The sequence below is a fragment of the Aspergillus udagawae genome, assembly GCF_001078395.1.
Source record: "Aspergillus udagawae IFM 46973 DNA, scaffold_3, whole genome shotgun sequence".
Lineage (NCBI taxonomy): Eukaryota > Fungi > Ascomycota > Eurotiomycetes > Eurotiales > Aspergillaceae > Aspergillus > Aspergillus udagawae.
The window spans coordinates 452,396-478,500 of record NW_025091266.1 but is presented as its reverse complement, the minus strand read 5'-3'; the positions used below and the strand labels follow the sequence as shown (position 1 = coordinate 478,500).

The 26,105-nt window shown below is 48.1% G+C and overlaps 10 protein-coding genes across 10 annotated transcripts; 3 read left to right on the top strand and 7 right to left on the bottom strand.

Moving 5' to 3' along the window:
* Window positions 1–92: 92 nt before the first annotated feature.
* Window positions 93–1,124, bottom strand: Aud_004022 (peroxidase; the record flags this gene model as incomplete). The annotated part of the gene is made up of 2 exons (XM_043288967.1): window positions 93–951; window positions 1,015–1,124. The coding sequence occupies 2 exons, from the start codon at window positions 1,122–1,124 to the stop codon at window positions 93–95; spliced, it is 969 nt and encodes a 322-aa protein (XP_043144902.1).
* Window positions 1,125–2,137: 1,013 nt separating this feature from the next.
* On the bottom strand, window positions 2,138–2,557 carry Aud_004021 (uncharacterized protein; the record flags this gene model as incomplete). Its single annotated transcript, XM_043288966.1, has 1 exon — window positions 2,138–2,557. One exon carries the CDS (start codon window positions 2,555–2,557, stop codon window positions 2,138–2,140), a length of 420 nt encoding a protein of 139 aa, XP_043144901.1.
* Window positions 2,558–2,928: 371 nt separating this feature from the next.
* Aud_004020 (3-isopropylmalate dehydrogenase) lies at window positions 2,929–4,150 on the bottom strand (the record flags this gene model as incomplete). Its single annotated transcript, XM_043288965.1, has 3 exons — window positions 2,929–3,145; window positions 3,208–3,625; window positions 3,679–4,150. The coding sequence occupies 3 exons, from the start codon at window positions 4,148–4,150 to the stop codon at window positions 2,929–2,931; spliced, it is 1,107 nt and encodes a 368-aa protein (XP_043144900.1).
* A 5,901-nt stretch (window positions 4,151–10,051) lies between these two features.
* Aud_004019 (uncharacterized protein) lies at window positions 10,052–11,494 on the bottom strand (the record flags this gene model as incomplete). Its single annotated transcript, XM_043288964.1, has 1 exon — window positions 10,052–11,494. One exon carries the CDS (start codon window positions 11,492–11,494, stop codon window positions 10,052–10,054), a length of 1,443 nt encoding a protein of 480 aa, XP_043144899.1.
* A 445-nt stretch (window positions 11,495–11,939) lies between these two features.
* Window positions 11,940–12,665, bottom strand: Aud_004018 (uncharacterized protein; the record flags this gene model as incomplete). The annotated part of the gene is made up of 3 exons (XM_043288963.1): window positions 11,940–12,133; window positions 12,206–12,297; window positions 12,358–12,665. The coding sequence occupies 3 exons, from the start codon at window positions 12,663–12,665 to the stop codon at window positions 11,940–11,942; spliced, it is 594 nt and encodes a 197-aa protein (XP_043144898.1).
* An 861-nt stretch (window positions 12,666–13,526) lies between these two features.
* Aud_004017 (uncharacterized protein) lies at window positions 13,527–16,638 on the top strand (the record flags this gene model as incomplete). The annotated part of the gene is made up of 2 exons (XM_043288962.1): window positions 13,527–16,296; window positions 16,361–16,638. The coding sequence occupies 2 exons, from the start codon at window positions 13,527–13,529 to the stop codon at window positions 16,636–16,638; spliced, it is 3,048 nt and encodes a 1,015-aa protein (XP_043144897.1).
* A 507-nt stretch (window positions 16,639–17,145) lies between these two features.
* Aud_004016 (ankyrin repeat domain-containing protein) lies at window positions 17,146–17,709 on the bottom strand (the record flags this gene model as incomplete). The annotated part of the gene is made up of 1 exon (XM_043288961.1): window positions 17,146–17,709. The coding sequence occupies one exon, from the start codon at window positions 17,707–17,709 to the stop codon at window positions 17,146–17,148; it is 564 nt and encodes a 187-aa protein (XP_043144896.1).
* Window positions 17,710–18,850: 1,141 nt separating this feature from the next.
* Window positions 18,851–19,391, top strand: Aud_004015 (ankyrin repeat domain-containing protein; the record flags this gene model as incomplete). The annotated part of the gene is made up of 2 exons (XM_043288960.1): window positions 18,851–18,865; window positions 18,915–19,391. The coding sequence occupies 2 exons, from the start codon at window positions 18,851–18,853 to the stop codon at window positions 19,389–19,391; spliced, it is 492 nt and encodes a 163-aa protein (XP_043144895.1).
* A 1,994-nt stretch (window positions 19,392–21,385) lies between these two features.
* Aud_004014 (uncharacterized protein) lies at window positions 21,386–21,850 on the bottom strand (the record flags this gene model as incomplete). Its single annotated transcript, XM_043288959.1, has 2 exons — window positions 21,386–21,756; window positions 21,832–21,850. 2 exons carry the CDS (start codon window positions 21,848–21,850, stop codon window positions 21,386–21,388), a joined length of 390 nt encoding a protein of 129 aa, XP_043144894.1.
* An 832-nt stretch (window positions 21,851–22,682) lies between these two features.
* Window positions 22,683–23,912, top strand: Aud_004013 (uncharacterized protein; the record flags this gene model as incomplete). The annotated part of the gene is made up of 1 exon (XM_043288958.1): window positions 22,683–23,912. The coding sequence occupies one exon, from the start codon at window positions 22,683–22,685 to the stop codon at window positions 23,910–23,912; it is 1,230 nt and encodes a 409-aa protein (XP_043144893.1).
* Window positions 23,913–26,105: the final 2,193 nt, after the last annotated feature.

Sequence of the window (26,105 nt, the reverse complement as noted above, 5' to 3'; positions counted from 1 at the left end):
ACATGTACATGCACCCGTGATCTAGGTTATCTAGTCCGATCCTGTATCAACAAAAGGAAAGATTCTAACAAATTCGACAGGAAGAGAAAGGATTACAGCTTAGCCCGAGGGCATCCGCCCTGTGACGCTGCCACAGGACATCCACCCTGAGCGCCCTTGGCCGGCCCAGTCGGGTGATTGCTCTTCTTCGGCGCAGAGATGTAGCCGCCCTTGACGTTATCAGCGTTGACGACGCGGTCGTTCTCATCACGCTTGATCCCGAGCTCCATCAGCTTGGCAAATGCCTTGGCGAAGTGGTCGAAGAACAGGTCCTTGTCGTCCGCGTACTTGTCCACCCACACGCGGAACGCCGGGTCCGTCTTGAGCGCGATATCCGTCGGCAGCATCATGAGCGGCTCGTCGCCCTCCTCCGCCTCCGGATCCACATACACAAACTGGCTGATCCCGTTCGGCAGCGTCTTCGGCTTCCAGTCCAGGTTCAGCAGCAGCTTGAAGAACTGGTTCGAGAACCGCGTCGGGTTGTTCACCCACGGACCCTGGAACCCGCTGCGGTCGATGTGGCATCGGCCGAGGGTATGCCCGCCCGCCAGCGCGACGATCTCCTGGTCGTTGAAGCCCATCCGGTAGAAGACGGCGCGGAGGTGCTCGGCGCCCTGTGCGGCGTCGGGCAGCCGGCCCCGGGGGGGAACCTTAGAGTCGTCGACGAGGTCCGTCCGGCCGGGCTTCCAGACGACCGAGGGGCCGCCCAGGGCTTCGATGGCGACAACGCCGGCTAGCGTCCACAGATCGGCGTATGTGATCCAGGGGTGTTTCTCCTTGACGGGCTCGAGGAAGGCCCGGCCGTGCTGGAGGCCGGCGTTGGCGGGGTCGCCGCCTTCGGCTTCGTAGCGCATGCCTGCACCGTTGGAACCGCCGGTGTCGGTTTCGAGATCATATGTGCCTGCGGAGTGCCTGGATAGAGGAGAAGCGTCAGTGGCGAGAGGATTAGATCCTAAGAAAACGAGGGAAACGAACCATGCGAGTCGTACGAATACGGGACCTGCGCTGCCGTCGTCATAGTCGGGTTTCTTCAACTGAGCAATGATGTCCTTGCGGACGGCGTCATAATCTCCGGGTCTGCTCATTTCGGCCGATTGTGTTCTTTCTGGGGTATCGATAGGTGGGTCAACGCTCAACAGCCTCTACAGGTCGAACGCAAATCTCAAAAAAAAAAAAAAAAGAGAGAGACAGAACACGATGGGTATCGATAGTCAAAAGGAAAAGAATGTACAATGAAGGAGAGAAAAGAAGGTCAAGGTCGCTGAGCGTGGGAGGCGTCGACTCTTTTTCTTGTCAGTCGTCGCACATGAAGGACAAAAGGGAGTGGATCCGCGGGCCGAATCAGTGCAAAGATTCTGGCCGATAAGTGTTCAGATGCCGAGGTTCATTTGCTCTCAGCAGGAATGATCTGATATATCTGCTTGATTACTGGCCTTTTTTCTTCGCGGGATCTGGACCGGATTCTGGAAACATCTGGGGAAGCATCGCGAGATTTTCCTTGCGCAGCTGATTGTCCGGGTGTATGGAGTACCCCGTACTCTGTCGCGTCAACATTGAAGAGATCAATGACTATCTATCGCGAGAACGATCATACTGAGATAACAGTATAGGATTTCCTCTGACGATTAGATTGATATGATCATTGTGGGATGATGCCTGTGAGTGCTGCCAGGGTGTGCTGTGAATCCCGATCCGAAAGTTTTGCGCCATTCAACCTCGGAACTTTGATTCCGCTTTTAAGGACTCACAAGTCACTACTCATCTATCTATCTACTCCATACCTGCAGTTGGATATACGGTTCAATTCAGCTGTTGACCATTTATATGAATACTGTTGGTCAAATATCTCATCTATGGAGATGTGACAGTTTCCAAATAGAAGAATATTCATCCCATGGTTGAATTTGCCACAGAGCTATCCACCATCAAAATTCATCGGCCAATTACGGACAGCAGGAAAACATTGCCACGTGAAATTGATGCTATTTTGAAGTCTTGCAATTTTAAAGATGAAAGCATAGAGCATCAAAATTTGCATTGATGTCACCAGGAATACTCATCGGTCGTCCTGCCCCTATCCCCCATACTGAGTTCTCTACTACCTGCCCTTCGCCAACTCCCTCCTCATCGCCTTGTTCACCACCTCTAGATCTCTCACTCTCTTCCTCCACCGCAAATTCACTGCATCTGCGCGCTTCACCAACTCGCCAAACTCCCTCCGCATCCATTCTTGATCACTCTTCAGCCGTCGCGCCAGCCGCGTATACCGCTTCACCTTCCGCTCTAGCTTCCGGCGCTGCGAAACCTCCGTTCCCTTGATGATGTCGATGACGCTCTCGATGGAGGCTGTGTGTTCATCGCTCAGGGTGCCGTCTTCGACGTGTTTGGAGATGCAGATGAAGGTGGCTGTAATGTCGGTGGCGATGGAGCAGAGGAGGGTGCGTTTGGAGGAGCTGTCTAGGCGCGGGAGGGTTTGGAGGCGTGAGATGTAGGATGTGTGTCTGATGTCTTTGGTCATCCCGTAATAATCAGATCGTTGGAACTGTAGAGTGTAGATTGTAGAAGGTAGGTGAGGTGGTATGTAGGTATAACCATGCCTTATATGATATTTTATAATTAATTGTTTAATTCCTGCATCTCTTTTTTCCTCGTTATTGAGTCAATATGTAGAGGTGCATGCAATGCAAAACAGAATAGCAATGTTTGAACTCTGTGGAAAATATCTCTTTGTTCACTCCCGTCACTTGATTGCGCCCATTGTTCTTGGTGAACCAGAAATGAGGCTCAAGCTTCGTCTCACTACTGGGAGAAAGAGTCTAGACTCACGAAGATTCTTTCATTCAGTCTGCCTTAATCTGATCTTAGTCTGGCTGACACAACCATCAGAGCTTATGAGCTGCCATGCAGTGTAGCAACAATTGCATCCCCAACTTCATTCGTCCCCGATTTCCCACCCAGATCAGGGGTGCGGATCCCAGCGTCCAGAACACTCTGGACTGCCTTTTCGATCTGTTGCGCCTCGGTCTCCATGTCTAGCGAATAGCGGAACATGAGTGCCACGCAGAGGATCATGGCGACGGGGTTGGCGATGTTCTGGCCCGCGATTCTGCAGATGATTGTCAACTTAATTCATAGTGAAACGGGAAGGAACCCAGGGAAGGAACGTACGTCGGTGCAGATCCATGTGTCGGCTCGTACAAACCATTAGTCCTCTTTCTCGTCTCACTGGGTAACCCATCGAGACTGGCGCTGGGAAGCACGCCCAACGTCCCGACGATCGAACCGGCCTGATCGGAAATCATGTCGCCGAATGTATTGTCGGCCAGGATGACGCCGTTCAAGGCGCGCGGATTGGTAGCTAGAATCAGCGACGCCGAGTCCGCCAGCTGGTGCACTAGCTTCACCTGGGGATACTCGGTAGCCATCGTCTTCTCAACGACGCGCCGCCACAGCCGCGAAGAGGCGAGCACATTGGCTTTGTCCAGGGAGATGACGGGCCATGGGGGGTTGTGGCGGAGGGCAATCTCCGCAGAGAGACGGGTGATGCGCTGGACCTCTCGCTCGCTATAGCCCCATTCGTCCATTGCTGGAATAGCAGAGTCAGTCTCGAAAGCATATAGGTTAAAGATGACACCATACCGTAATCTTCTTCTTCAATCTTCTTCCCGAAATACGCTCCTCCGCAGTTCTCTCGCACCACGACGAAATCTACTCCCTCGATAACTTCCTGGCGGAACGGACTAAACTCCTTCGCGATCGACGCACTCGGCGAACTGGCCGAGCACGGTCTGAGATTCGCGTAGATGTCCATGGCCTTGCGCAGCTGCAGCAGGCCACCCTCAGGCCCGTCAAGGCCACGACGGATATGGTCCCATTTTGGACCCCCGACTGCTGCGAAGAGCACAGCGTCGGACTCGAGAGCGGCTTTTTTTACTTCTTCTGTGACGGATTTCCCGTGCGCGTCGATGCTGCAGCCCCCGATGAGCTCTTGCCGGAGGTTGAACTTTCGGTGCTCATTCTCAAAGACCTTTAGCACTTTGACCGCTTCGGTCATGACCTCGGGACCGATCCCATCGCCGGGAAGGACGAGGATGTTGTAGGTAGTCGCCATCTCCTTGATTTAGTGCTGATAACAGGTAAGTGCAGGAATTAACCAATGTCCAACGCAATACCACAGACTGGATCAACCCTTGATGAGATCATGGAGAACCCGTACTCCTGCTGGCAAATAACTATATAAGCATTGTTGTAGCTCCTGTATCGGCAATCGGTCTTCAACCGATGCTGCGGGGTTGACCAGACCGCGGGGTTCGTCCGAAATCAATCCATTCAAGAAGTTACAGACAGACTTGCACGACATTGTCTTAAAACGAGTCATCTGAAGTCTAAGAGGCTCTGAAATGAAATGGACGCTGACGGAGTGATGTGGCTTGTCCTAAGGCACTGTCAACCGTGGCTCCAGCAGTTGATCTAATCAACATTGTATTCAAACAGGGATAGTATGTTTATTTCAACGACTCAGCACTCAGCCGATTGGAATGAAACTCTGTGATTTCGTACTCCAGTAACATCTCATGAAACAGCTGTCTATGGGCACTGTCTATGGACATGGATGATTGGACTGTGAGCGGCATAGATACATCCCCACAAATGTCCGGTACCGGGGTAGGGTGGGCGGACGGTAGATGGAATTTCAAAATACCGAATAACTTGATATCTCGAAACCATTTATGAAACCTTCCAATTATGTTTTCAAGGATCATCATCCATCTACATACTACCTGCCGCTGGCCTTGGTGTACGGAGCAAGTCTGGGTGACGATGGAAAGGACACGGTTGTGCGTGGCTTTTGCGCCAGAAACTGTGGCTTTTCCGCGCTGTGAATTGCTCCTTAATGAGAGAGGCTCGACCTTACTTACTTAGTCCTAGCGCTGCTCGCATCCTAGTAGACTTCTTGAGACCGTCCAGCGCGTACACCATGATTACAGGAAGCAATAGCAGAGCATTAAGGACCAAAGGTAAAAAAAATAAAAGGACCTTCCTCTTCCTCCTTAAGATGCCGCTCCTCAACATGTTTGGAGACTCCAATATCGTGTGGACATATCTTGACCAGACTGCCTGCAGCCTTATTCAGTCCCAATGGCTCAAAGCAAAACAAAAAAGACAGATATTGACTGGAATAGCTTCGTTCAGCAATCCAAGCCAAAGGTTGAAGATGATCTCGCCGAGTCCACTAAGACCTATATGAATCTTGTGAAGCAAAATTTTCAGAAGTGATATCCTGCCTAGAATGAAGATACAGCTCGTACTAACCTAGTTTCCTAGATTTACATCAGAACTCCAACCACCAGACTATGTTTATTGGCTGAAGAATGTCACCTTGAGAGTCATTGAAGGATTTCTTTGCTGGTATCTTGATAATCACAATGTTGAATATCAGTCAGGATTTTTGGTTTTTGCGCGATATTGGAGAGTCTTTTAGTGTTAGGAAATGGATAGTCTCTTTCCTTACATGTTGAGGCGTAAGATGACCATGGTAAGTGAACATTCAAGAGGCATGGATTGAGCTGATATTAGTAGCTTATATGCACTACACTCACTGATGAGTATGAGCTTGATTTGGGAGCAAAGACTCAGCCACTAGTGAATGTTAATGATCATCTCTTTAGCACTTATCATCTCATGGCCTTCTGCAAAGTGAAATTTGCCATAGTATGATGTCGACAGCAGCTTAGTACACTGCAAAAGATAATGACTTTGATATCTGCCTGTCCTAGAACGCTCATCGAGTCTTCCAGATACATGAGAAGCAATAACGCGCTGAAATATAAAGATATTAAACTCTATATAGTGAAGCACCTAGAAGATCTAAATTATCAGATGCTTCTCATGTGAGTCAGGCATAGATTAAATAAGGGTAAGAGAAATTAGGGCATCCTGTAAGTCTTAGCTCTTATCCTGCTTAAAACCTGCTAACTTTTCAAAGACCTGTCTTCACATATACCGAGTGGAATGATAACCTTGGCCTTTGTGTTATCCAGGACATACTGGAATATGCTATTCTTGATAATGCTTTTGCCAGTGAGTGTACTAAGAAGCCTTAAGATGTCTGGCTCTATACCTATGTCCCTGACCATTGACTCAGCACCCCTATCCACTTCAAAGAGAGCATGAAGGAAATTCTAATATTTCACTATGCTGTGAAGGATTCTGAGGGATGATGGATCACTCATCCTATGCTAGCATTCTAGTATGATTAAGTGCAGGAATATGAGATTGCCACCAGCAGGTCAGCAGGTTTTAAAATTCCTGGCTTGCTTTACAAATATTAGAAAGGAGCTATAGCTAAATTAAGTAATGCATACCCCTTACTGGCTATTAATTTCATGTGTTGATAGGTCTATAGGACATCTCGATGAGCACTCCTGGAATATTATTATGGGCTATAAGAGAAGTGGTACCTTTGCCTACTATGTGCAGGTCTAGGATGACACCCAATCAGCCTTTATAGAGACACCCATATGAGATGCTTTAATTAAGCTAGCTACTAATTCAAGTTTAACTTATGATGCGTCCGCACTGTAAGATCTCAGTGATCAGCAAAAGCAAGAGCTTGAGAAGGACCTAGTACTTATTAGTCTGAAGTATAAGCATGATATACTTCAGGCTGAGTTGATTACACTACATCACCAGTTGCGCAAGGGTCGCGGCATGGATCTATATAGGGAGTTCTAAAGGGCTAATAATAAAGTTAGATTAGAAAGAAAGAAACTGTATCCGTGCCATACGCACCCACTCCGGAGGCCGGAGTGGGTGCGCCGCACGATAACCACCATTTTGACCGTAACCACCAATTTTGAATATAATCATGATTTTGAGGCCATACTAGGGGTTATATATATATAAAAAATCGCCATTCTCATCTGCTGCCTCTGCTGATCCATTTGATACCATATTCTCTTGTGTAGGTGCTGGTGGTGGTGGTTTGCCATGCACTTTCTCCCATAGCCTTTGTAAATGTCTTTCTTCTGTAGCAGCATCTTTGGCCTTCCTTGAAGTAATTGATCGATTTGCATCACGTAATTTTAATATACCATTTTGGCTAAGTGGCTTAACCTGACGCTTAGTATATTGGCGCTGTAGGGGGGCTTACGCGGCCCTAATTTGATTAATTATCTCCTTAAACATAGACCCTTCCTCCGCGGTGATTCGACTATGTTCAATGAAACAATCAATATTCCGTATCTGCTTTGGTGTAAGATCTACAATGGTAGCTGTAAGCCTAGATAGCTTTGCCTGATTCTTCTCAAGCGCCTGAATCGTCCGTGGAGGTGATATATCAATGCTAGATGAAGATGGTGGCCGAGAGGGAGAGGGCGTAGAGGGTGTAGTATTCTTATCAAGATCAGGTGCATGGATATCTGGAATTCATTCCCATGCCTGGATAGCAAGATCATCAGCTATCTTACTATTGACTGGCCAGATTCCACGATCTTTGAAGGCCTTACAGATAATCTGCTGGTTGAATGCCTTCTCCTGTACTGGTCTAATCATCCATAAGAACTCTGACTTCCCTGCTAGCTCACCAGCCCAGTAAGATAGCTCATTATTTACACGTTGGAAGTGTTGCTTATAGCTTAAGAATGGCTTGCCATCTAGTGGCTGGCAAAGATGTGTTGGATGAGGAAGGAATGCAAAGGGTATAATACTATTATCTTCACATGTGTGTAAGAATTCAGCAGTAAGATGGGAGCCATGGCCATCAAAGATAAGTATTTGTTTCTCTTCCCTCTTTATACACTCATTTGTTGCCTTGATAAAGCTTTGAAGCCATTAAAGGGCTATTTCATCTGATATCCAGCCGTTGGCTTGCGTAGCTATTATTATATTTAGTGGTAGGCCCTCACTCTCATTAAACTAATGTTCCATGAAGATTCCGTTGCCTTTAGGAAGCAAGAAAGGTTAGCAAAGAATGACTTAATAGAGTAGGAGCTTGCCTTTAAAGATAAACCATGGATCCATCTGCCAACCATCTGCAGATATACATTTAATAGCTGTGACATTCTCTCCTCTTTCAGATTCAGGAAGATCAGGGATAGAAGCTTTCCCTTTTAAACTGATTACCTTCCTAGGTCTGCCTTCGCCAGGCCGGAAGCCGCATTCATCAAAGTTATATACTAACCATGCTGGTGTATCCTTTTTAACCACGTTTGCAAGCAGATTATACCAGTGTCCTAATAACCCTGCATCTTCAGCCTGGATACGCCTTGATTCCTTCGTCTTTTGCTTCACTGGGCCTAGCTTAAGGTGTTCTGGAAGCTGTTATTCAAAGCAATATGCCTAGGTCTTACCAATACGTCTTCCACTTCCAGGCTCAGCGCGTTCAAGTGCCTGATTTGCATACTCTTCTAGCAGCTTAGGTATCACCAGCATGTTCCAATCTCGCATACGGACTATCTACTGTATTAAAGCTTCCTCTTGATATTCCTTAAGGGCTTTATTAGCAGGTATTCTGGCTGTTCGAGGCTGCGCGCCCTTCTTGACGCGATCACGGAGGGTGGCATAAGGAACGCCATATTCACGCGCAATCTTGGAGATATTTGGTGGTTTTCTTTGGGCCTGAGCGAATTCGCAGGCCTTAAGGAGGTTGGATTCAGTAGATTTAGTAGATTTAGGCATGTTGGGTGGATGGAATAGCTTCAAATATCAAAATATTGAAAAATGGTGGTTATGGTCAAAATGGTGGTTATCGTGCGGCGCACCCTCACCGGAAGCGGTGAGGGGCGCGAAGGCACGGATACAGGGCTGCTAAAAACTAGGAGCACACTGAGTTTTTTAAGAATGTTAGGAACTATATTATTAAGCAAAATTACTAGGGTAATTTAATAAGTTTTAAGCTAGACCTCTCCTATATAGTGCTGGAGAGAAAGGCTCTTGCGGACCTTGAGTTTAAGAATAGAGATGTGGACAAGGTCAATGATACAGAACTAGTGGAGGACTAAATCTGTTCCCTGGAGTTGCGCCTGGCTCTCTATAACCTCAATGTACCAAGAGCGCTGCAGAGAAGAGTCTGTTTTGATAAAGCTTTAGCTAACATGATTGCTAAGAACTCTATTTCGCTAAAGAGTGAGAGTGGACTTGAATGTCTAGTATGCCTTGGTCGCGCTAACATCCACCCTAGGGCCAAAATGTACACATATGCTCGCAAAGATACATTGCAGCACTTTGCGACCCATAAGCTGCGGGAAAGCTTTCTAGATAGCTGAAAATGCGACTACCCAGGTTGTGACATGGTTTTATACACTCTTCCCAAGTACAAACTTCACCAGGCTACAACGCACAATATCATTTTATGATATGTATACTGTCAGAGAAACTCGTGATATATAGTCGCTCGTCAACAGGGAGAATTTTTTTGACCTTTCTGTGATCAAATTCTATAACCTCTATCAGCAGCTAGCACATGAGAATTACAACCCACCCACCAAAGTAGGTGCAACTGTATGAAAGCAACGACAGGCGTGTTAATTGTTTATTCTAGAAACTGGGGTCAAGCACAGAGCAAGGTATGAAGCGTCAGGCACCGAAGCGAATGGCTCTAATATTTTCATCAGGCACATTGCATGCTCCAGCATATGCCTGGGGGGCAGTAATGACCTCTACGAAATCATTTACGTTGAAGAGAGCCAGGCTCTTAACTGTACGAGTTGATCGAAGCTTGTGATCAGGAAAGCAAACCTTCCCTTCGTTAGATGCTTCTACGTCTGCACAGTTACCGCTGCACAGCAGAAGTACACGGAAGGTTCACACTGTTCTGGCTAATGCTTAACCGTTTGGTAGAGTCGAGTCATGGAAATCAAACCTGGCGATGGTATGCGTGGTGCTCCGGTTCGCGTTAATTGCAGGAAGACTCGGAGCAAAGCAGGAGGTGCAAACACTCAGGGCAGAAGGAAAGGGGTTTATGAACGTTAGAAAAGGTTGAAGAATAACAAAAGTCGATCATTCCATCTGCCTAAGCCTTCTCCGGTAACTTTCGACCCGGAGCTTTTGCTTCCAGTCTCAGCTTTGCAGCCATATAAATGCCCTCCAAAATGAAAGGCTTCCAATAGTACTTCCTCTCAGCCGGATAACTAGAGTTCCATGCCGAGCTCAAGCTCTTTCCTTCTTTGTCCTGGCACATCTGCATGACAAGTGTCTCGTCATTGGGGTATCGTTCAGTCGCCTCATTGATCGCTTGCCGCGTGGCTTCTTCCCACTCAGACCGGCTGGGACTTGGTGCTAATATTGGGTCAACCCATTTCATCGCTCCTCGGTCGAACTTGGTCCGTTCCTCACGACCCTCCTTTGATAACCAAGAGAATGTGTCTGGATTGAGTGCGATAATTACGTTTAGCAAAGCCCTGCGCGAACTAAGCATCGTGCTAAAGCGCTTGATCTGAAAACCTGCATTGAAGTGCATCCAGCCCTTCATGATGCTGCGCGGCGGAATGAGATAGGCATGGGAGAAAATGCAGAATGTAATCCAGAACGTTGTGAAGTACGCATCCCAGCCCTTTGATGCTGCGGCTCCAATGGCAATAGCCCATTGTGCTAGAATGAGAAAGCGCAGCGCCATGAACAGGCAGCGTGCTAGGAAAAGCGATGGTTTTGGGCCGTCAGGCTCGAGGGGCCGGTTCAGCAAGGAGTTCACAATAGTACTCTCGCCATAGAATACTATCCACTTAGTCGAGTTCATGTGCTCAGTCACCAATACCAGTCGATTGTAATCACTGCGGTCTTGCACTAGCAACCGTCTGGGTTGGCAACCATACAGGATGAACGTCACTAGACCAGTGCCCAAGGCCACTGCAGAAAAAGCTAATGACAGGTAGCAGCGGAGTATCGCGCTCATGACAATCATACCAAGTACTATTGCCCATCCGAATGCTGATACCACTAAATATCGGAGCGAAGTTGACGCGCCATGACTGTTGAAAATACGACTGAGCCACGTATTGGTCTCTCGGTGGCTCTTCTTGTTTTCCAGCCTGACGACGTGGACAAACTCCAAGTTTTGAATTCTCAGATCAGTTCCAGACATGTTCTCGTGGAGGTTGCAAATGGTGCGCGGTCTCTGAGTGGCAAGACATTGGCGGACTGTCTCCGGATTACTGACGGTATAATTATCCCCATATCGGCCATCAAGGGCCAGAAAGGCCATGCTGCTTCCATATCGATCGAGGTAGCATTCTTGCTCGGAGTGCTGGCCGGAAAGGATGAGGCGACTGCCCGACGGCGTGATGGGCCAGCTCCATAAGGGGACGGCACCTGTCAGTTGGAAGATATGTAGCTTCTCTGGAATGTCAATAAAGTCGATCAAGGCGGAAAGAGGAAGGATTCCCGCAACTTCAGCCACCCAGGCATGTCTATCGAGAACAGCTCTAAAGTCTGAAACAGAAGAGTTAAAAACGCCCATCGGTGATGCCGTGGGTTGTGTGATAGCTGTCGAGGGAAATCACCAGCGTCCTGGGATGAGGGGTCGAAATGTGACTCTTAGACGAAGGAACACAAAAGACTTCCCCGAGTCTGATGGGACGAAAGGCGAGCGTAACCTGCGGTCTGCTTACGTCGTTGGGCCGACAGGGCGCATCTCAGCCGACTAATTCCGTATTGAACAAGGATTAAGCAAACAACTGATAATCGTCGAGATTGGACAGCGACTTTGAGGCTTGGGGAAACCCCTCATCTGATTGTTTGCGTCGAAGCAAGCACTATTCTCTGCGGTGACTGTTGAAATGATATATCGTAAAGTTCGCATACAAGCGCACTGGCTTCTTCTATCTACATCTTCAAGGAGAACTAGTACGAAGACATACGATACATCCGGCAGCGCTCATGAAAACACTCCTAGTTGAGCCTTGTCACCTGCTCAACCCCGTAAACCTCGGATCTTTCAGATTCTCCAGCCCAACTTGGGCAAGACGAGAAACATACTCCGAAAGAGGAATCCCTGTAGCATTGGATTTGGCAATGGAGTCTAGCAGCTGCCTCATGCGGCTCGCGTAATCCTCCACAATGAGACTCCGCTTAGCCTCTAAGAGGGACATATACCGGCCTGGGTCAGCCTGTTAGTCTCTGGGAGCAGGATACATGGGAGGAGAAACATGACACCAAGGAAAACGCCTACCAGCTAGCCTGAACTCCAATAAGTCGCCGCCCAGTGTGTTGCCAGTTCCCGCATTTTTCACTTTACAAATTGGTTGGCCGAACTCAGTCTCACTACAAGACAGACAGGGAACGTCTCAGCCTAAATCAATCCGTCCAGCAGGAAACACTGACTCTTTCTTTTTGATTATCCATTTGCTTTTCGCGTCAGACGTGTCAACATCATCAAGAGACTCAAACGTCGGCAGTTGATCGGAGTAATCCGAGTACAGAACTTTCTCGTGGGGGCCATCGTAAATGTGGTACTGGTCGCTCGATCCCGATATATGTCTGACATTGAGGATAAACCATTTTGTTTCCTTGCTACCTATCGCGCTGAATTGAGCTTCATCGTCGTCATTTTTGATCAAGACCCCGTCAGTGCCGCCGAAAGAATCGTAGGACTTCGGAACAATAATATAGAGGCTATTGGGCAGCTTCATATTTCTTGAAAAGGAAAAGGGACCTTCACCGCTGATGATTCAGTGGAGCATAGCAAGGGAATGAAGTTGAAACGCAGCCGTCTACGATACCGACATCCAGGTTTTTATATCCTGATGTCTTTTTCTATACCCTCTGATGATCATACGACGGCAATTGCCTCGCCCAGCTTTGTTCTGTCTCTCTTTTAGAATGCTCACTCAGCCAGCCTCTGACATGCTTGTGAGCAAGTTAGCCCTCGATGCAACCACCAAACCAATATACTGTATTGGTTTTTATGGCCATGGGGCTGTCAGACTCAGCACACAAGGGTCATTCTCTCTGAGCCAAGCGAAATTATACAGGTGACCTGTGCATGCAGGCAGCATCCAATTAATTATCTCTGAAGAAGCCACGACTCCTTCAGATTACGAGTTTCAGCTCGGCAGTGCCTCCGTCAATGACTGCAATTGGCCATATGAGTCTGACACTCCTCTATGTCCATTGGTCAGCCAGCCTCTGACATGAATTGACCCCTGTCAAGTCTGACAGCGCTTCACACCATCCTCCGCGAATCAGCGAATATCATATATAATATTGGCTTTTATAACCAAGGGGCATCGGACCCAATGCACAAGGACGGTTTTGTCTGATGAAAGTAGACTTACAATGCGACAGATTTTGAGGTATGCCTGCTGGCGACGGCCAAATAATTACCTGAATAAGCCAGGGCTCTAGTGCCTCCGTAAGGATAGAATAAAGGAATGTGACAACGATCCATTTCTTTTTTCCATACATTCGACGACAGCTTGGCGTCGACCACATCCTTAGGTTTCAACCAGAAGACAATTTGGCTTCGGTAGGAGAGAACGATTCCAGAGAGAATGGTCCTCTACCAAGATCCCGAGACAGGAGTTGCCTGGGATGCTCGAGACCTTCCCCCGGATATAGCGCCTCAACCAGATCCAAAATACGAAGAGTACCGGCGAATTAGATTGAACCAAGACAAGCATATGAATGACGAAGACCAGCTCCAAACAGTCCTCCCTGATTACAATGGTGCCTCCGACACTCACGTTGAGATCGGGCTGGAGGAGTCGCTTCTGGTTCATGAATCAGGTCTTCCAGTCACGACGTGTGCGAACGCGATCGACCGGCCAGGCATGTGGGCCCGGATGAACGAGCAAAGGGCCCAGGTACGAGTTGATCCCGAGGAGCCGTTCATGAACCAGCTGGCTTCTCTTTGCGTCAGAGCCCAGATTCGACATTGCAGCCATCAGAAATGCGTCAAGGAGCGGGACTCGATGAAGAGATATGCACCCAGATGTGAATGGCGTCGGTTTCGAGAATGGGCATTGGCACTTGTTGCTTGCCAATTATCCTTCGGCCCTGAGCAGAAGCTCACCCTCGCATATACCCACCTCAAGGCAGTCGCTCCAGTCGGGTACTCTTTGCTCGATCTTTTCCGTTGGAGGAAAAACGAGGTGACGGGGACCTTTATTGAAAATGAGAATAAGAAGCGCACCGTAGACGTATTCGGCGTTTGTGAGGTTATATACTGGATGCTGACCATCCAGACGTCGCTGGGTTACAACGCCGGTTTAGAGACGCGATGGCTACCCGACTTTCTGCCAACAAACGTTGCGGGTCCAGCCGTAAAGAAAGCCGTCCAAAAGGCCCACAAGCTAGGAATTTGTCCGTACCGTCTTTGGAATCTTGCTATCGTGAGCGAGCGAAAATATGTCGACTTCCCGGGGCTCATGGAGACCGCTACAAAACACCCTTCTCTGAAGCACGAGGATCACCAAAAGTGTACCACAGGCCTATGCTACCAAACAACCATAGACAGCACCCGCGCTAAGCAATGTCATAAATGTGGTAAACCTCCTACCTGCGATGGCAAACGAGTGTTATTTGATCCAGAGCGTCTGAACGAATCTATAAGGAATGGTGGACGCACTGTCTGGTCGGTTAATGAGCCTTTCCATGTATCCCAAGACCAGCCCTACGTGGCTATATCGCACGTCTGGGCGGATGGCACAGGAATTGGTCTGGGAAAAGTCGGGGAGGTCAATTGCTGTCTATTCAACTACTTTGCTGGGATCACCCGGACCCTTGGCTGCGACGCATTGTGGTGGGATACCATTTCTATTCCCACAGAAAAAGAAGCAAGGAAAAAGGCCATCAACGAGATGCACAAAAACTACTCCAGTGCTCGCTGTACTGTCGTTCATGACCAGTACCTGACAAATTTCTTGTGGTCCGACGATGGCAGCCCTTGTCTGGCCATTGTATTGTCATCGTGGCTTACCCGTGGATGGACAGCGCTTGAACTGATCATGTCACCGAGTGTTAAGGTAATATTCAAGGGCACCAGCGGACCGGTGATTAAAGACCTTGATTCTGATATTCTGGCGAATGACCCGAGTCGGTGCAGCCGTGCTCATTGGATCGCGTCCACCATTATCCGTCGATTGCGGAGACCGATCGAGAATATTACTGATCTCATTACGGTTCTCAAGCCCAGAAGCACGTCCTGGCCACGGGATAAGATGGTCATTGCGGGACTTCTTTCTCGACTCGATGACTGCGACTACAGCTTACAGTCTGACGAAATCACAAAGGCTATCATGCTTCGGGTCTCCAAGATCCATCCCTCAAGTGTTCTCCATGGCCAGCCGACTATGAGAGATTCTGGCGCTTGGTCATGGTGTCCTTCCTCGCTATACGACATACCCGTCGAGAGCATGGGAGATACATTCATGGAAGGCGGCCTCGGGGACCTGACTTGTTTGATTGAGGCCGAGGGCATCCTAGCAGGTGCGTGGCATTTTCGATTTTTGCGTCGGGAAGACAGTCTTCCTGGCCGCCTGATTGCAAGCTCAGCGCATCCATCAGTGATCTGGAAAGTTGCGAACGCTCTCCGGCATTGGCGCCACTGTTTGCTTCTTAGGGAGCAGATCATTCCCGGCGGTCCCTCTCTTCTTGTTACCACGGTGAGTAGAGAGGGACGGTTTATACACTGCCGATACGTAGGGGCTGTCCTTGACGTGAATCCACCGCCCATAGAAGACTTGATGAATGGATATGATTATTTCAAAATGGGACACGCCGAGAACAAACCAAGTATCAAAGCTCGGAAGCTCATACCGCCAAATCCGCACCCTTCTACAGAGGATGAGAAATACTATCAGTGGCTGGATGCAAAGCTTTGGATAGGAAATGAGCATCCCACCGGAAAGCTCCTTGTCACACAGTTCCATCCAGAAGACGGCGGTGCAGAAGGATGCTATCTCCTGATAAAAGACCGGCCCATTTCTGTGAAGCCATACAGCCGGGATGCTAGCCGAGCTGTCGTATATGGTGGCCCAGAAGTTACTCGCTCCAAAGAAGCTGCTTTTCAGGTCTCGCCAAACTCGAGCTATGATGCCGCGGTGACTCGAGCAAGGATGACATTGGCATGGCCCCCACCGACGATTCCAGCTGGGAACAGAATCGGAATCCAGTGGATAACCGGCAATCCCCTCCCTGGGAGTAACTGTAGCGGCGATTTTTTGCGTTTGGAGACGAGCACCAAGTTGAATTCCTTTGCCGCAATTGAACCACAGTTATACACCCCCGGCAAGGAAAGGCCCTACCGCGGAATCTGGGCAGGTATCTACCATCCTCCATCAACCTTTCTTATTTTGATGCTAACTAGAATGCTCGTCTATGGTAGGCGTCTTCCCCTTTCGTACCGGCTTGTATCCTGATCACCGATGGGAGTTCCTCCTTTTCCATCAGCCAAAGGAGAAACGCCTGGAAGTGATTAAGCTCACTGGCGACGAGAGTTCCCCACGAGGCTCGTACGCGGTGATCGTAGACGACCTCAACAAAGTGACGAGAATCTGCACCGAAGAGGAGTGGCCTGGAGCACCTGCCGTGCCTGCCATGGGGTATGCGATGGAACGCAACAATCTCTATCGTAAGCTGTTCCCTCTTCATCCGGCCTTGTAGTCACTGGGCTGACTTGAACGATAAGACCAAGCGGTGTTTCGTCCGGCAGAATTAGTTTTGGCAGGCAAGGATGAAGTGGTACTTATATCGACCTGTGTCGTTCGGATGAGACGAATTTCTTTAGATTCGTTGCTTTCGCGGCCAAAAGCCGACATTAAATCCTCATGAATACCGACTGGAGCGAGACGATTGCTTGTCTGGCTTAGAAGACAGGACTGGCTCGAATGAGAATGTAAACATGTGTCCGAGCATCGGCTACAGTGGAAGATATCGGACTGCTTTAGGACGAAAGAGGTTTTTGCTCAGTCTGTCCATCGTATTTCTTGTGCTAATTTTATAAAACGCAAAGAACCTGCTTCCCTCAAGAAGAGATGTCAAGTTATCCCCAAGCAATCTTCTTCCTCTCCTTCACCTCACTCTTCCTTTCTGATTCCTCTAGCAATGTCGATCACTCTGACGATTTCTCCAATGAGGATGAAGCACCACATCTGCACCATTCAATCCATCCTACGCAAGAAGGGCTGCTGCATTCGTATACCCACGCATATTTGCTTCGTCATATGCAGTACGGTTTTTATTATTCTTTGCAATCTTGGATGCGCCGTGCCCTTGCAACAACCGAATGGCAGCAATTCCATTTGACTGAGCTGCATAATGCAACGCTGTGTTTCCCTGGTTGTCTCGCTTGGGTATTGATGGTCTTCCCCCGTTTTCCAGGATCAGCCTAATCAGATCCAGAGAGTTGTTGTAGGCCGCCCAGTGAAGGGCGCTGACGCCATTTCCGGTTCGCGTATCAACAGCGGCCCCTTCAGCCGCTAACCGAATTGCCACCTGTTTGAAATCTCTTCTAACGGCCAAATAGAACGCAGTCGCGTGATTATGGTTCGAGACGTTAATCCTGGCACCGTTCTCAATCAACAAGTCAACCATACCCTTCATCCCGCGGCTTGCCGCAGTCATCAGCGGCCTATTTCCGTCGGAATCTTTCTCCTCCACATCCGCTCCCTCGTCAAGCAATTCTATAACATCACTCAGGGACCCATGCCGGACAGCATTCAGGAGGGATCGCATGGTATTTATAGCTATTTTGGTTAATTCGACAACGTTATTGTAGGGCATTAGGGCTGGAGGCTCACGCTGTGGATGCTTGTATTTCGTCTAATCTAGTAGGCAGGTGATATTGGTCATAAGATTGTCTGTGTGAGAGAGATAGTCTGTTGCTGTGTGCCTCTGTAATACAGACGGGCGCATTGTGGCCAGTTTATATATGTCCGACCCATGCCCGTGCATATACGGCAGCGCTGTTAGTCGACAAAGAAGGGGACTCAAGGCTCAGGCTCAGGCTCCTGAGCTGGGCAACATTATGCAGGATATAACTAAGCCCGCAGCGCCATGTCTGCTTGTTCTGTAGCAGCGCATCTACTAGGGAATTGGCCGCCACCTTTCTCAGCTGATTTGAATCTTATTGAAATGGTGTGGTTCGAACAGTTGCAAAGCCGTTTATTGGCCGCTTTCTTTGTCGCTGGCTTCAGCCAGCCACTTCTGACCGGGGTAACCCTGTCATAGTAGAACATGAAGAGCAAACAGTCAACTTGGGGGTAGGAATTCGCAGGTATAGGTAGAAGGCTGACAGCATTCTTCCTCATTCTCTAAGCTTGACAACGTTTGCCATAATCCCCTCAGCCCATCAGCAAATGCACACTGCAACTAAAAGTCTAGACAAGGGGGAAATCCTCCACCCCACTATGCCGCTCAGGTGGACGCCGAGGACTGGATCAGCAGGTTGCTGAACGGTAATTGTCCAGATTGTACGGCAGTAAGGCTATCAAGCACAGCAAAATCCCTCCGGGCGCGTCCATTAGACGGGCAAATGGGATCTGTCCGGGTCTGTTGCGTCAATCCATTGGACGGTAGATATTACTGGATCTTGGTAGACAGGCGAGGGGTAGTGGTAGTCTACCAGCCCTTGGATCGTATACTTAGTATGTAACCTGAACGGCCTGCGCTTCAGAAAAGCCTTCCATCGACCTTAATGGAATTCTAAGTGGCATTAATATCGTATCATCCTAGTCTTGTCTTCAGCCTAGGACTGCATGGGTATTGGAGTTCTAGATGGTATATATTCCAGGCCATCTCAGTAAAAAAGGTTTTGGGGGAGTCCTCGCTACGCCCTCATACATATCCGCTGTTATCCGGCAGACCTGTAACAACCATGTCTGACTATGGAGTGAGTACTATCCCTATAGCTCACAAGATCTGGTTAACCACCGTAGCAGCCCGAAGTCCCCCTCCCGGACTACGATCCTGAAGGATACACACTTGAAGAAGCAATCATGCAATCGAATGCTACCCTCACCGCAAAACTCATCTCTGGCGGCGCCAATGTCAAGCAAACTAATGCCAGGGGTGAAACGCTTCTCATGCTCGCCGCCACTGTGGGGAATGAGTCCATCCTAAAATTGCTTCTACAAAATGGGGCAAAAATAAACGCTGCGGACCGCAATGGCCGGACAGCGTTGCACTGGGCTGCCATTGACGATGAAACTACTCGTATCTTAGTTGACAATGGAGCCCAAGTGAATAAACAGGACAACAATGGCAAGACGGCTATGCATCTCGCCGTGGATGACGATGAAAGGGGAGTAGTTCATGTCTTGCTTCAGGGGGGCGCTGATCCAGATCGAAAGATAATAAAGGAAGGACGCCCAGAGGCTTGGCGAAGAAGTATGGGAACAAGAAAATTTTATGGTTGATCGAGGCTTATCAGAACAGGTGCGGTGGTCTCTTGGCCTTGTTGCTGCTGATATTACTCCCAGGACTCTGCCCCACTATAAAAATATGATAGAATGCGGCTGATTGCCTGAAGATCAGCGCGAATCATGAGAGCTGGTGCGATTTTAGTACTAATATTAACCAGAATGACCTGCTGTTTTTGCCATTCTGGACGACCGAACGCAAAGGATAAGGTGCTTAGATTGCCATAAATGATATTCCTAGAGTGGATGAACTCCACCTAGGACACCAATTGGTCTGCCAAAATAAGAAGGCTCTGCAGGCTGAAATATCAGCCAGATTGGCAGAAAACTTCATCAAGCGTCAGTCCATACGTGTCTATAAACATGACATCTTTCCCGTCAATGGTTTCAAACCAGTGCAGCAATGGCACACCAATCCCACCAGCTATGGCTTAAAGGGTATGAGCTTCTCTTGCTAATAGAAAGAGCCATCTAGTTTTAATAAAGGCTTCTTCAAGAGTAACCTGATGTTGTGCTGATCTATGTCAGTTATCTTCCTTAATGTCATGGTGTTAACCTTACCACGACCCAGTTCCCCTGGGACATCCGGCCACTACAACACCTAAAAAGGGCCAATGGACATGCTTCTAAAGCCTATTATAGACTAAGGCTTGCTCTCTGTGATGTTCTGTAAGAAGTAAAGTTTATTTCCTTGGAGTTGATTTCAGCTCCTTCTTCCAGAAGGATCTTAACTGATTCTAAGGCACCATATTCTGCAGCCCAGGAAAGAGGCGTTCAGCTATTCTGGTCGCGATCATCTCTTGCAGCATCATTTGCTAGGAGGAAGCGAAGAAGCTTAGAGCAATCTCCCATTGCGGTGTAATGGATGAGAGATTTCTTAAACTTAGGCCCTCAAGGGTTCAATGCGCCCTTTAAAAGATGAATGTGCATCTTCCAAGAAATCTCATATATCACCGTTTAGCTTAACCTCATTGAACTCTTTCAACCGTAAAAATTCGCCATTGATAATAGCCATGGACTTGGGTGAAATTCTTATTTTGATTGTCCCCAGATTGGACCTTTGCTGCTCGTATGCTTCCTTGTATGTCTAACCCTTGCTCATCGCGAACTCCACACCCTGTTTCGCGTCCCAGCCATAGAGTCGCTCATTTAAGCTGTCTACTGGCACCACGCCGAAGTCACGGATCCAGATAGGTTATTAATAACCTTTCAAGAGTCAGCCAAAGATTTTGGTCACCACCGTCTGGAATGCCTAGAAATAGACAGCAGAGACCAGCTTCAGCTGCGGCCAGACTCACCACTGCGCCCACCATGTTGTAAATATGAAATACTGGCCTCAAGAGCTCTTGTGATCGAACGCTCACAGACCGCAGCACAACTGAGTACTTAGTATGTGAATATTTGTTCCTAACAGTAATACATGCTATGCTGGTTTGGCTTCAGGAATTCATGTCGCGTCATTTTTTTTGAACCAAGTTGATATAAGCTGGAAGGATGTCGAATAGCTCAATGAAGATGATAAGAGGGCAAGCTGTCCTGAATCCTAACCATGGAAGGAGAGTGTTTCTTCCACATCATACATCTGGATCCGCTGAAAACGGATTGTTGGTGATGATGTTACTTTCAAATTACCAAGTACTGAGGAATATTTTTCTTCTCTTTGATCAGAGCGTGCGCTGTCGTACAATTAACCCGTTGAACCCAATCCCAAGATACTATTTGCGTACACATGATCTTGCCTTCATACGACCATTGGGTAGCATCTCACTCTCACTTTAGTTCATACGACTTGCAAGGGTTGTCTATGAAGCATGAAAACTATACTCGGCCTTCTGGAATATTTGATTAATAATTAACAACAGGTAACTAGCAGTTTCCAAGCCCTCTCGCACTTCCGAGCCCGACCACAAGAATTAATACGGTCAATTGGCTCAAGCTAACCATCGTCCTTGACTGCTCTACTACCGCCTCAGCGGCCCCCAGGGCGTCAGTTAGGGTTGTGCGGTTTTTGGCTTCGTGCTGCTCGATGTTTTCGGCTCGGTCGTACCACTCTCACCACTCGTGGACTCCAATATGGTCATGGCCAAATATCTGAATTCGGCCGTATGGCCTGGTTTGGCGAAAATTCCCACATTAAAACCTTCCGGATCCACAGCTGGCCCATTATCAGCAAGTAGATAGATCTCCGTCGGCACATGGTCTCCGGTAGCATTGCACAAAGTTAGCTGCACATGCGGCGTCTTCTTGAAGGGATTCTTGAATGTGAAGCGCGTAGTTGCGCCGGGGTTCTGGCGCGTTACTTGACCCCTGCCTGCTTCTAGAGCAGCAATGTGCAGTCCGTGCTCGTGGTCAGCAAGCTGACCTATAGCAAAAGGGTCAATGATGAGTTCTTTTTCTGTTTTCTTTGGCCCACATTTGCTTTTGAGCGAAGACTTACCTTGGAGATGTGCGGGCATTTTGCCAAAAAGCGACGTCTTTAAATTATGGCGGGGGACAGCTGCACTCCTTGGAGATAAGGAGGGAAGGAAATTCTGTAGGGAGGAAAGACCTGTTGGTTCTGCGACCTCTTTTTATGGAGGCGAAAGTACTCAATTCAGAAACGAATCCCACCCAAGTCTCGAGTGCCCTTTTGATGACGTTTTCAGTGATGTATCCTACGGTGAGATTCATGAGGCAAGCTCTGTCACCGCAGTTAAGGAATTTTTCGACTTTTGATTACAGGTAACGTTCCAGCCCTTGCTTTTTGTGTGCAAGGGTGGCATTTAATTCGGCTTGAAGCTTTCAAGCTACCTTGGCAGTAGCTTATAGAGCCTAGTGAGTCGTTTAGTTACATTAGTCCATATTCCATTGATCAGGCATCTAGCGAGTGTTGATCCGGAACGCAAATACAATCGTCGTCAATCCTACGACCACTAGTTTTCCGTCAAGATGGAATGTGGACTCCAGATGCGTCTGTGAATAGACCGTAGTATTTCCAAAATTATAATATTTATGGCTCGAGTCTTCCCACGTTACATTGAGCCATAGGTAAGAGATCGTGTAACACGGCTAGGACGGAAGCAGTGCCAGAGCAATATATAATACTTGAAAATGACGTTTAGAGAGCGACGCCCCTCTAGTTGAAAACTTCTCCCGAAGCAACGACACGACTTCAAGAGAGATCAATGGGAATTTTGCTGTCCTTTGCCTAAACGATTGCACAGTATTTTCCACACGGCTGACTCTCTATTTCATTCATTTACCAAGGACCGCCACAAACTTGCTCGGCCAAGGTCCAATCAAAGGAAAATGGCAGCTCCCGAAGGAGATTACTGGTTTTACCATGAGAGCCTCAAATCCAACACGTTCGATCCCACTGACCCCAAACAATTCTACACCACGGTCTGGTTGGAGGTTGCGGCCAATTGGACTTTTCTGGACCGAAGTGGCAACGTCCCGCGAATCCCCTGGGAAGGACATCCACGAGGGGGGAAGCAAATTTGGAACTATAATCCATGGAAGACAGCATATGCTCGTCACAAATGGATGACCGCAATGGTCGGCCGCACAAACAGGAAAATCACCCGCTACAAAAAGGTTCACGGCCAGTTCTCTCGAGATCATCTGTATGATCAGCTCAACGAGACGATTGTAGCACTAGTGCCGGTAGACATGCCGACGCCCGAGGAAAAATACCTCTGGGTAGACATGACCTACCCATTGCGGGGGATTTACTTCCCTAAGCGGCACATTGCGAGTCCCAAGTACAAGAACAAGTGCATGTACTCGCGTCTGAGCTTTATGGAACGTTCGGTGACATTGAAGACGTATGCGATTAACCGACCGGCGCCACAAGGGGAGCTTATAAAAGATGAAGGTTACACTTCTAGCCGCCTAAGACGCGAGGAGATTGAAAGGAGGAAACGAGAAGGCTATCCAGAGCAAGATCCGCCGAAGACCCTACCGCGTGACGCTCTCCATGAAGGGTCGCTTCAGCTCGTCCCCCATGAGTTTAAAGGCTGGGACATCCGGCCACAATGGAGCGTGCGGTTTGATGTTGAGGTGATCATGCATATTGTCAGTTTACCCACTGACATACTCAAGCCAGAGTATGACGATCCTTTCAAGCATGTCGCATTATTTGACTGCCGGTGGATTGATCTCGCGGACGGGGTCGAATCGTTCACTATGAATTTCGGCGACCATACAGTGGATTATTTGAAAACAGTCCAGGATGAGAAGCATATGAAACTAGTGCTTGCAAATAATGGGTTCGATAAGCATTGGCTAGCCATAACTGTGGGGGGCCTATGCTTGGTTGGGGTGAGTTTGATCCCGGGGTATGGTCCCATCGCGGCCTTGGGTGGTCAGATGCTGCTGGATCTGTTGACTGCCCCCGATGAATTCGAAAGCGAGAAGTTTGCCAAGGATAGAGCGCCATTAGTAGTCGCCGCTATAATTACCTCTGCGAAAGATGCGAAGGGCTACATCCTAAAAAGCGCCTTGAAGAAAGGTGCGACGGGCAGAAGAGGTACTTGACAGGACGGCTGTTAATGTTTTTTGTATACATAAACCATTATGTGATGGTCACCAGCAAATATGTTGACGAGCCGACTGTACAATGTAGGGCAAATTTATATACAAAAAGCAGCAACAGCTGTGCATCAAGCATCACATAATAATAATTCCATCCATAGAGAGGGAAAAATGGAAGAGTTTGGGTAAAGTGCATCAGACTCACACAAGCCACTGCTTTGACGAAAAGCGGCGCTTCATAACCAGTACAACCCAAATCAACACTGGTTAACACTTATCCGGCTATCGTTGAATGCATCATCATGGATTGCGCAACACCAGCCGCGAGCAGGGAACAGCCTGACATGGTTCAGTTAGCCTAACATGGTTCAGTTAGCATAACATTCCACCCTTCCGTGGGTTGATATATCAATATATCGAGTGACACTACCCACTATGCGACAAAACATGGATATAGATTTCCGCAGAGCAATTGCAGCATTGGAGAAACACTACTTGTATAATGACGCCACCTACAGGGTCGATGATGCCGTTGGCTGAACAGATGTCACCCAAACAATAACGTGGTTTCCTGGTTCGCTGCACTAGGACAAAAGTCCTGGAAAGGAGTGTCATTGACACCATCAGTTTCTAGATTGCAACCAGGCATCAGCAGGATAATGGAACCTTGTCACTGTTTGTGAACTGTAAAGTGTACCTCCCCGCGGCCTCAAACTGTTTGCAGACAATTTGGTAAGTGAGTGAGGTAGCAGCTCAATGTACAACACCTAGACCCAGCTGAAGGGAAGAGGACAACCACATATTGTCACTCCTTCAAGCGATCAATGGATACACATACCTCGGTACCAGGTGGCTCTGCTGTAATCATGTCTCGAAGACGACAGCTGATCATGGTCCTTGACAAAGCACGACTTGTATATCGTGGAATCTGAGTCAGGTACCAGACGGCCGCAACGCGGCCGCAACTCGCCGGGCAAATGGCAGACGTACGATATTCCCAAAAGCCTTTATCGTAGTATAATATTAGGCAATATACTATGACAAGCGGATATAATCCGTCCTTTAGCTCTATGTGGGAGGTTCTAAACTTCCATATTACTTGGACAGGTATAAGATCTTTGAACATTGTCCCGGTATTGATTCTGAATCGCCACATTGGTTGCGATATGCTACAGTGGTTGAATGTAACATGGGTGGAGAAGGGACATGCTATCTATAGCGGTGAAGACTGCTCTCATGACGTCTCGTTATTTTGAATACCATTAGATGAAGGTGTACCCATTGTATATCAGATGTGACATGCCCCTTGCGTGGCGTGTACTATTGCGATCCATTATCTTCAAGTTGTGGAACCATATACATTTTTGCCAGCGAAGTCATCATGTCAGATCTTAAAGTGCAAAGCAGATTTTTGAAACCAGATTACGCCGTCAAAATTCGGGGAGCGGGATCGCAACCCCAAAAGTTATCATCACATATAAAGCTCCCCATTCGGGCACAGGTGAGTCTACAGAACTTTGGCGCGTTAATGAGAATATGCGTGGCTCCCTTGATGGTCGTACTATGGGATTGGGTCTTTCAGATCTCTAGTAGATTTGCTAATAGTGGGTAGGTGGATGAGTACCTGAGTGGACGCTATCAAAGAGTCTTCCACGCATACAGAGGAGCCAATATAATTATGGATGTAATTCCTGATGAAGGGCAACTGAATGATGACATGGACGGAGATGACGGTGACCAGAATGGTGGGGATCTTGACGACGGGGCTGACCGGGACGAAGGCTGGGACCAGGAAGAAGATCAGGAAGAGAATCAGGAAGAGAATCAGGACAAGAATCAGGACAAGAATGAGGAAGAAGATCAGGACAAGAATGAGGAAGAGAATCAAGAAGAGAATGAGGAAGAGAATCAGGAAGAGAATGAGGAAGAGAATCAGGAAGAGAATGAGGAAGAGAATCAGGAAGAGAATGAGGAAGAAGATCAGGAAGAGAATCAGGAAGAGAATGAGGAAGAGAATCAGGAAGAAGATCAGGAAGAAGATCAGGAAGAAGATCAGGATGAGAATCAGGATGAGAATGAGGAAGAAGATCAGGAGGAGGACCAGGAAGAAACCAAATCTGATGATGATGTTGAAGATAATGCCAAGGATGAAGGCCAGAATGAAGATGAAGAGGGACCAGAGGAGGAGCCCAAAGA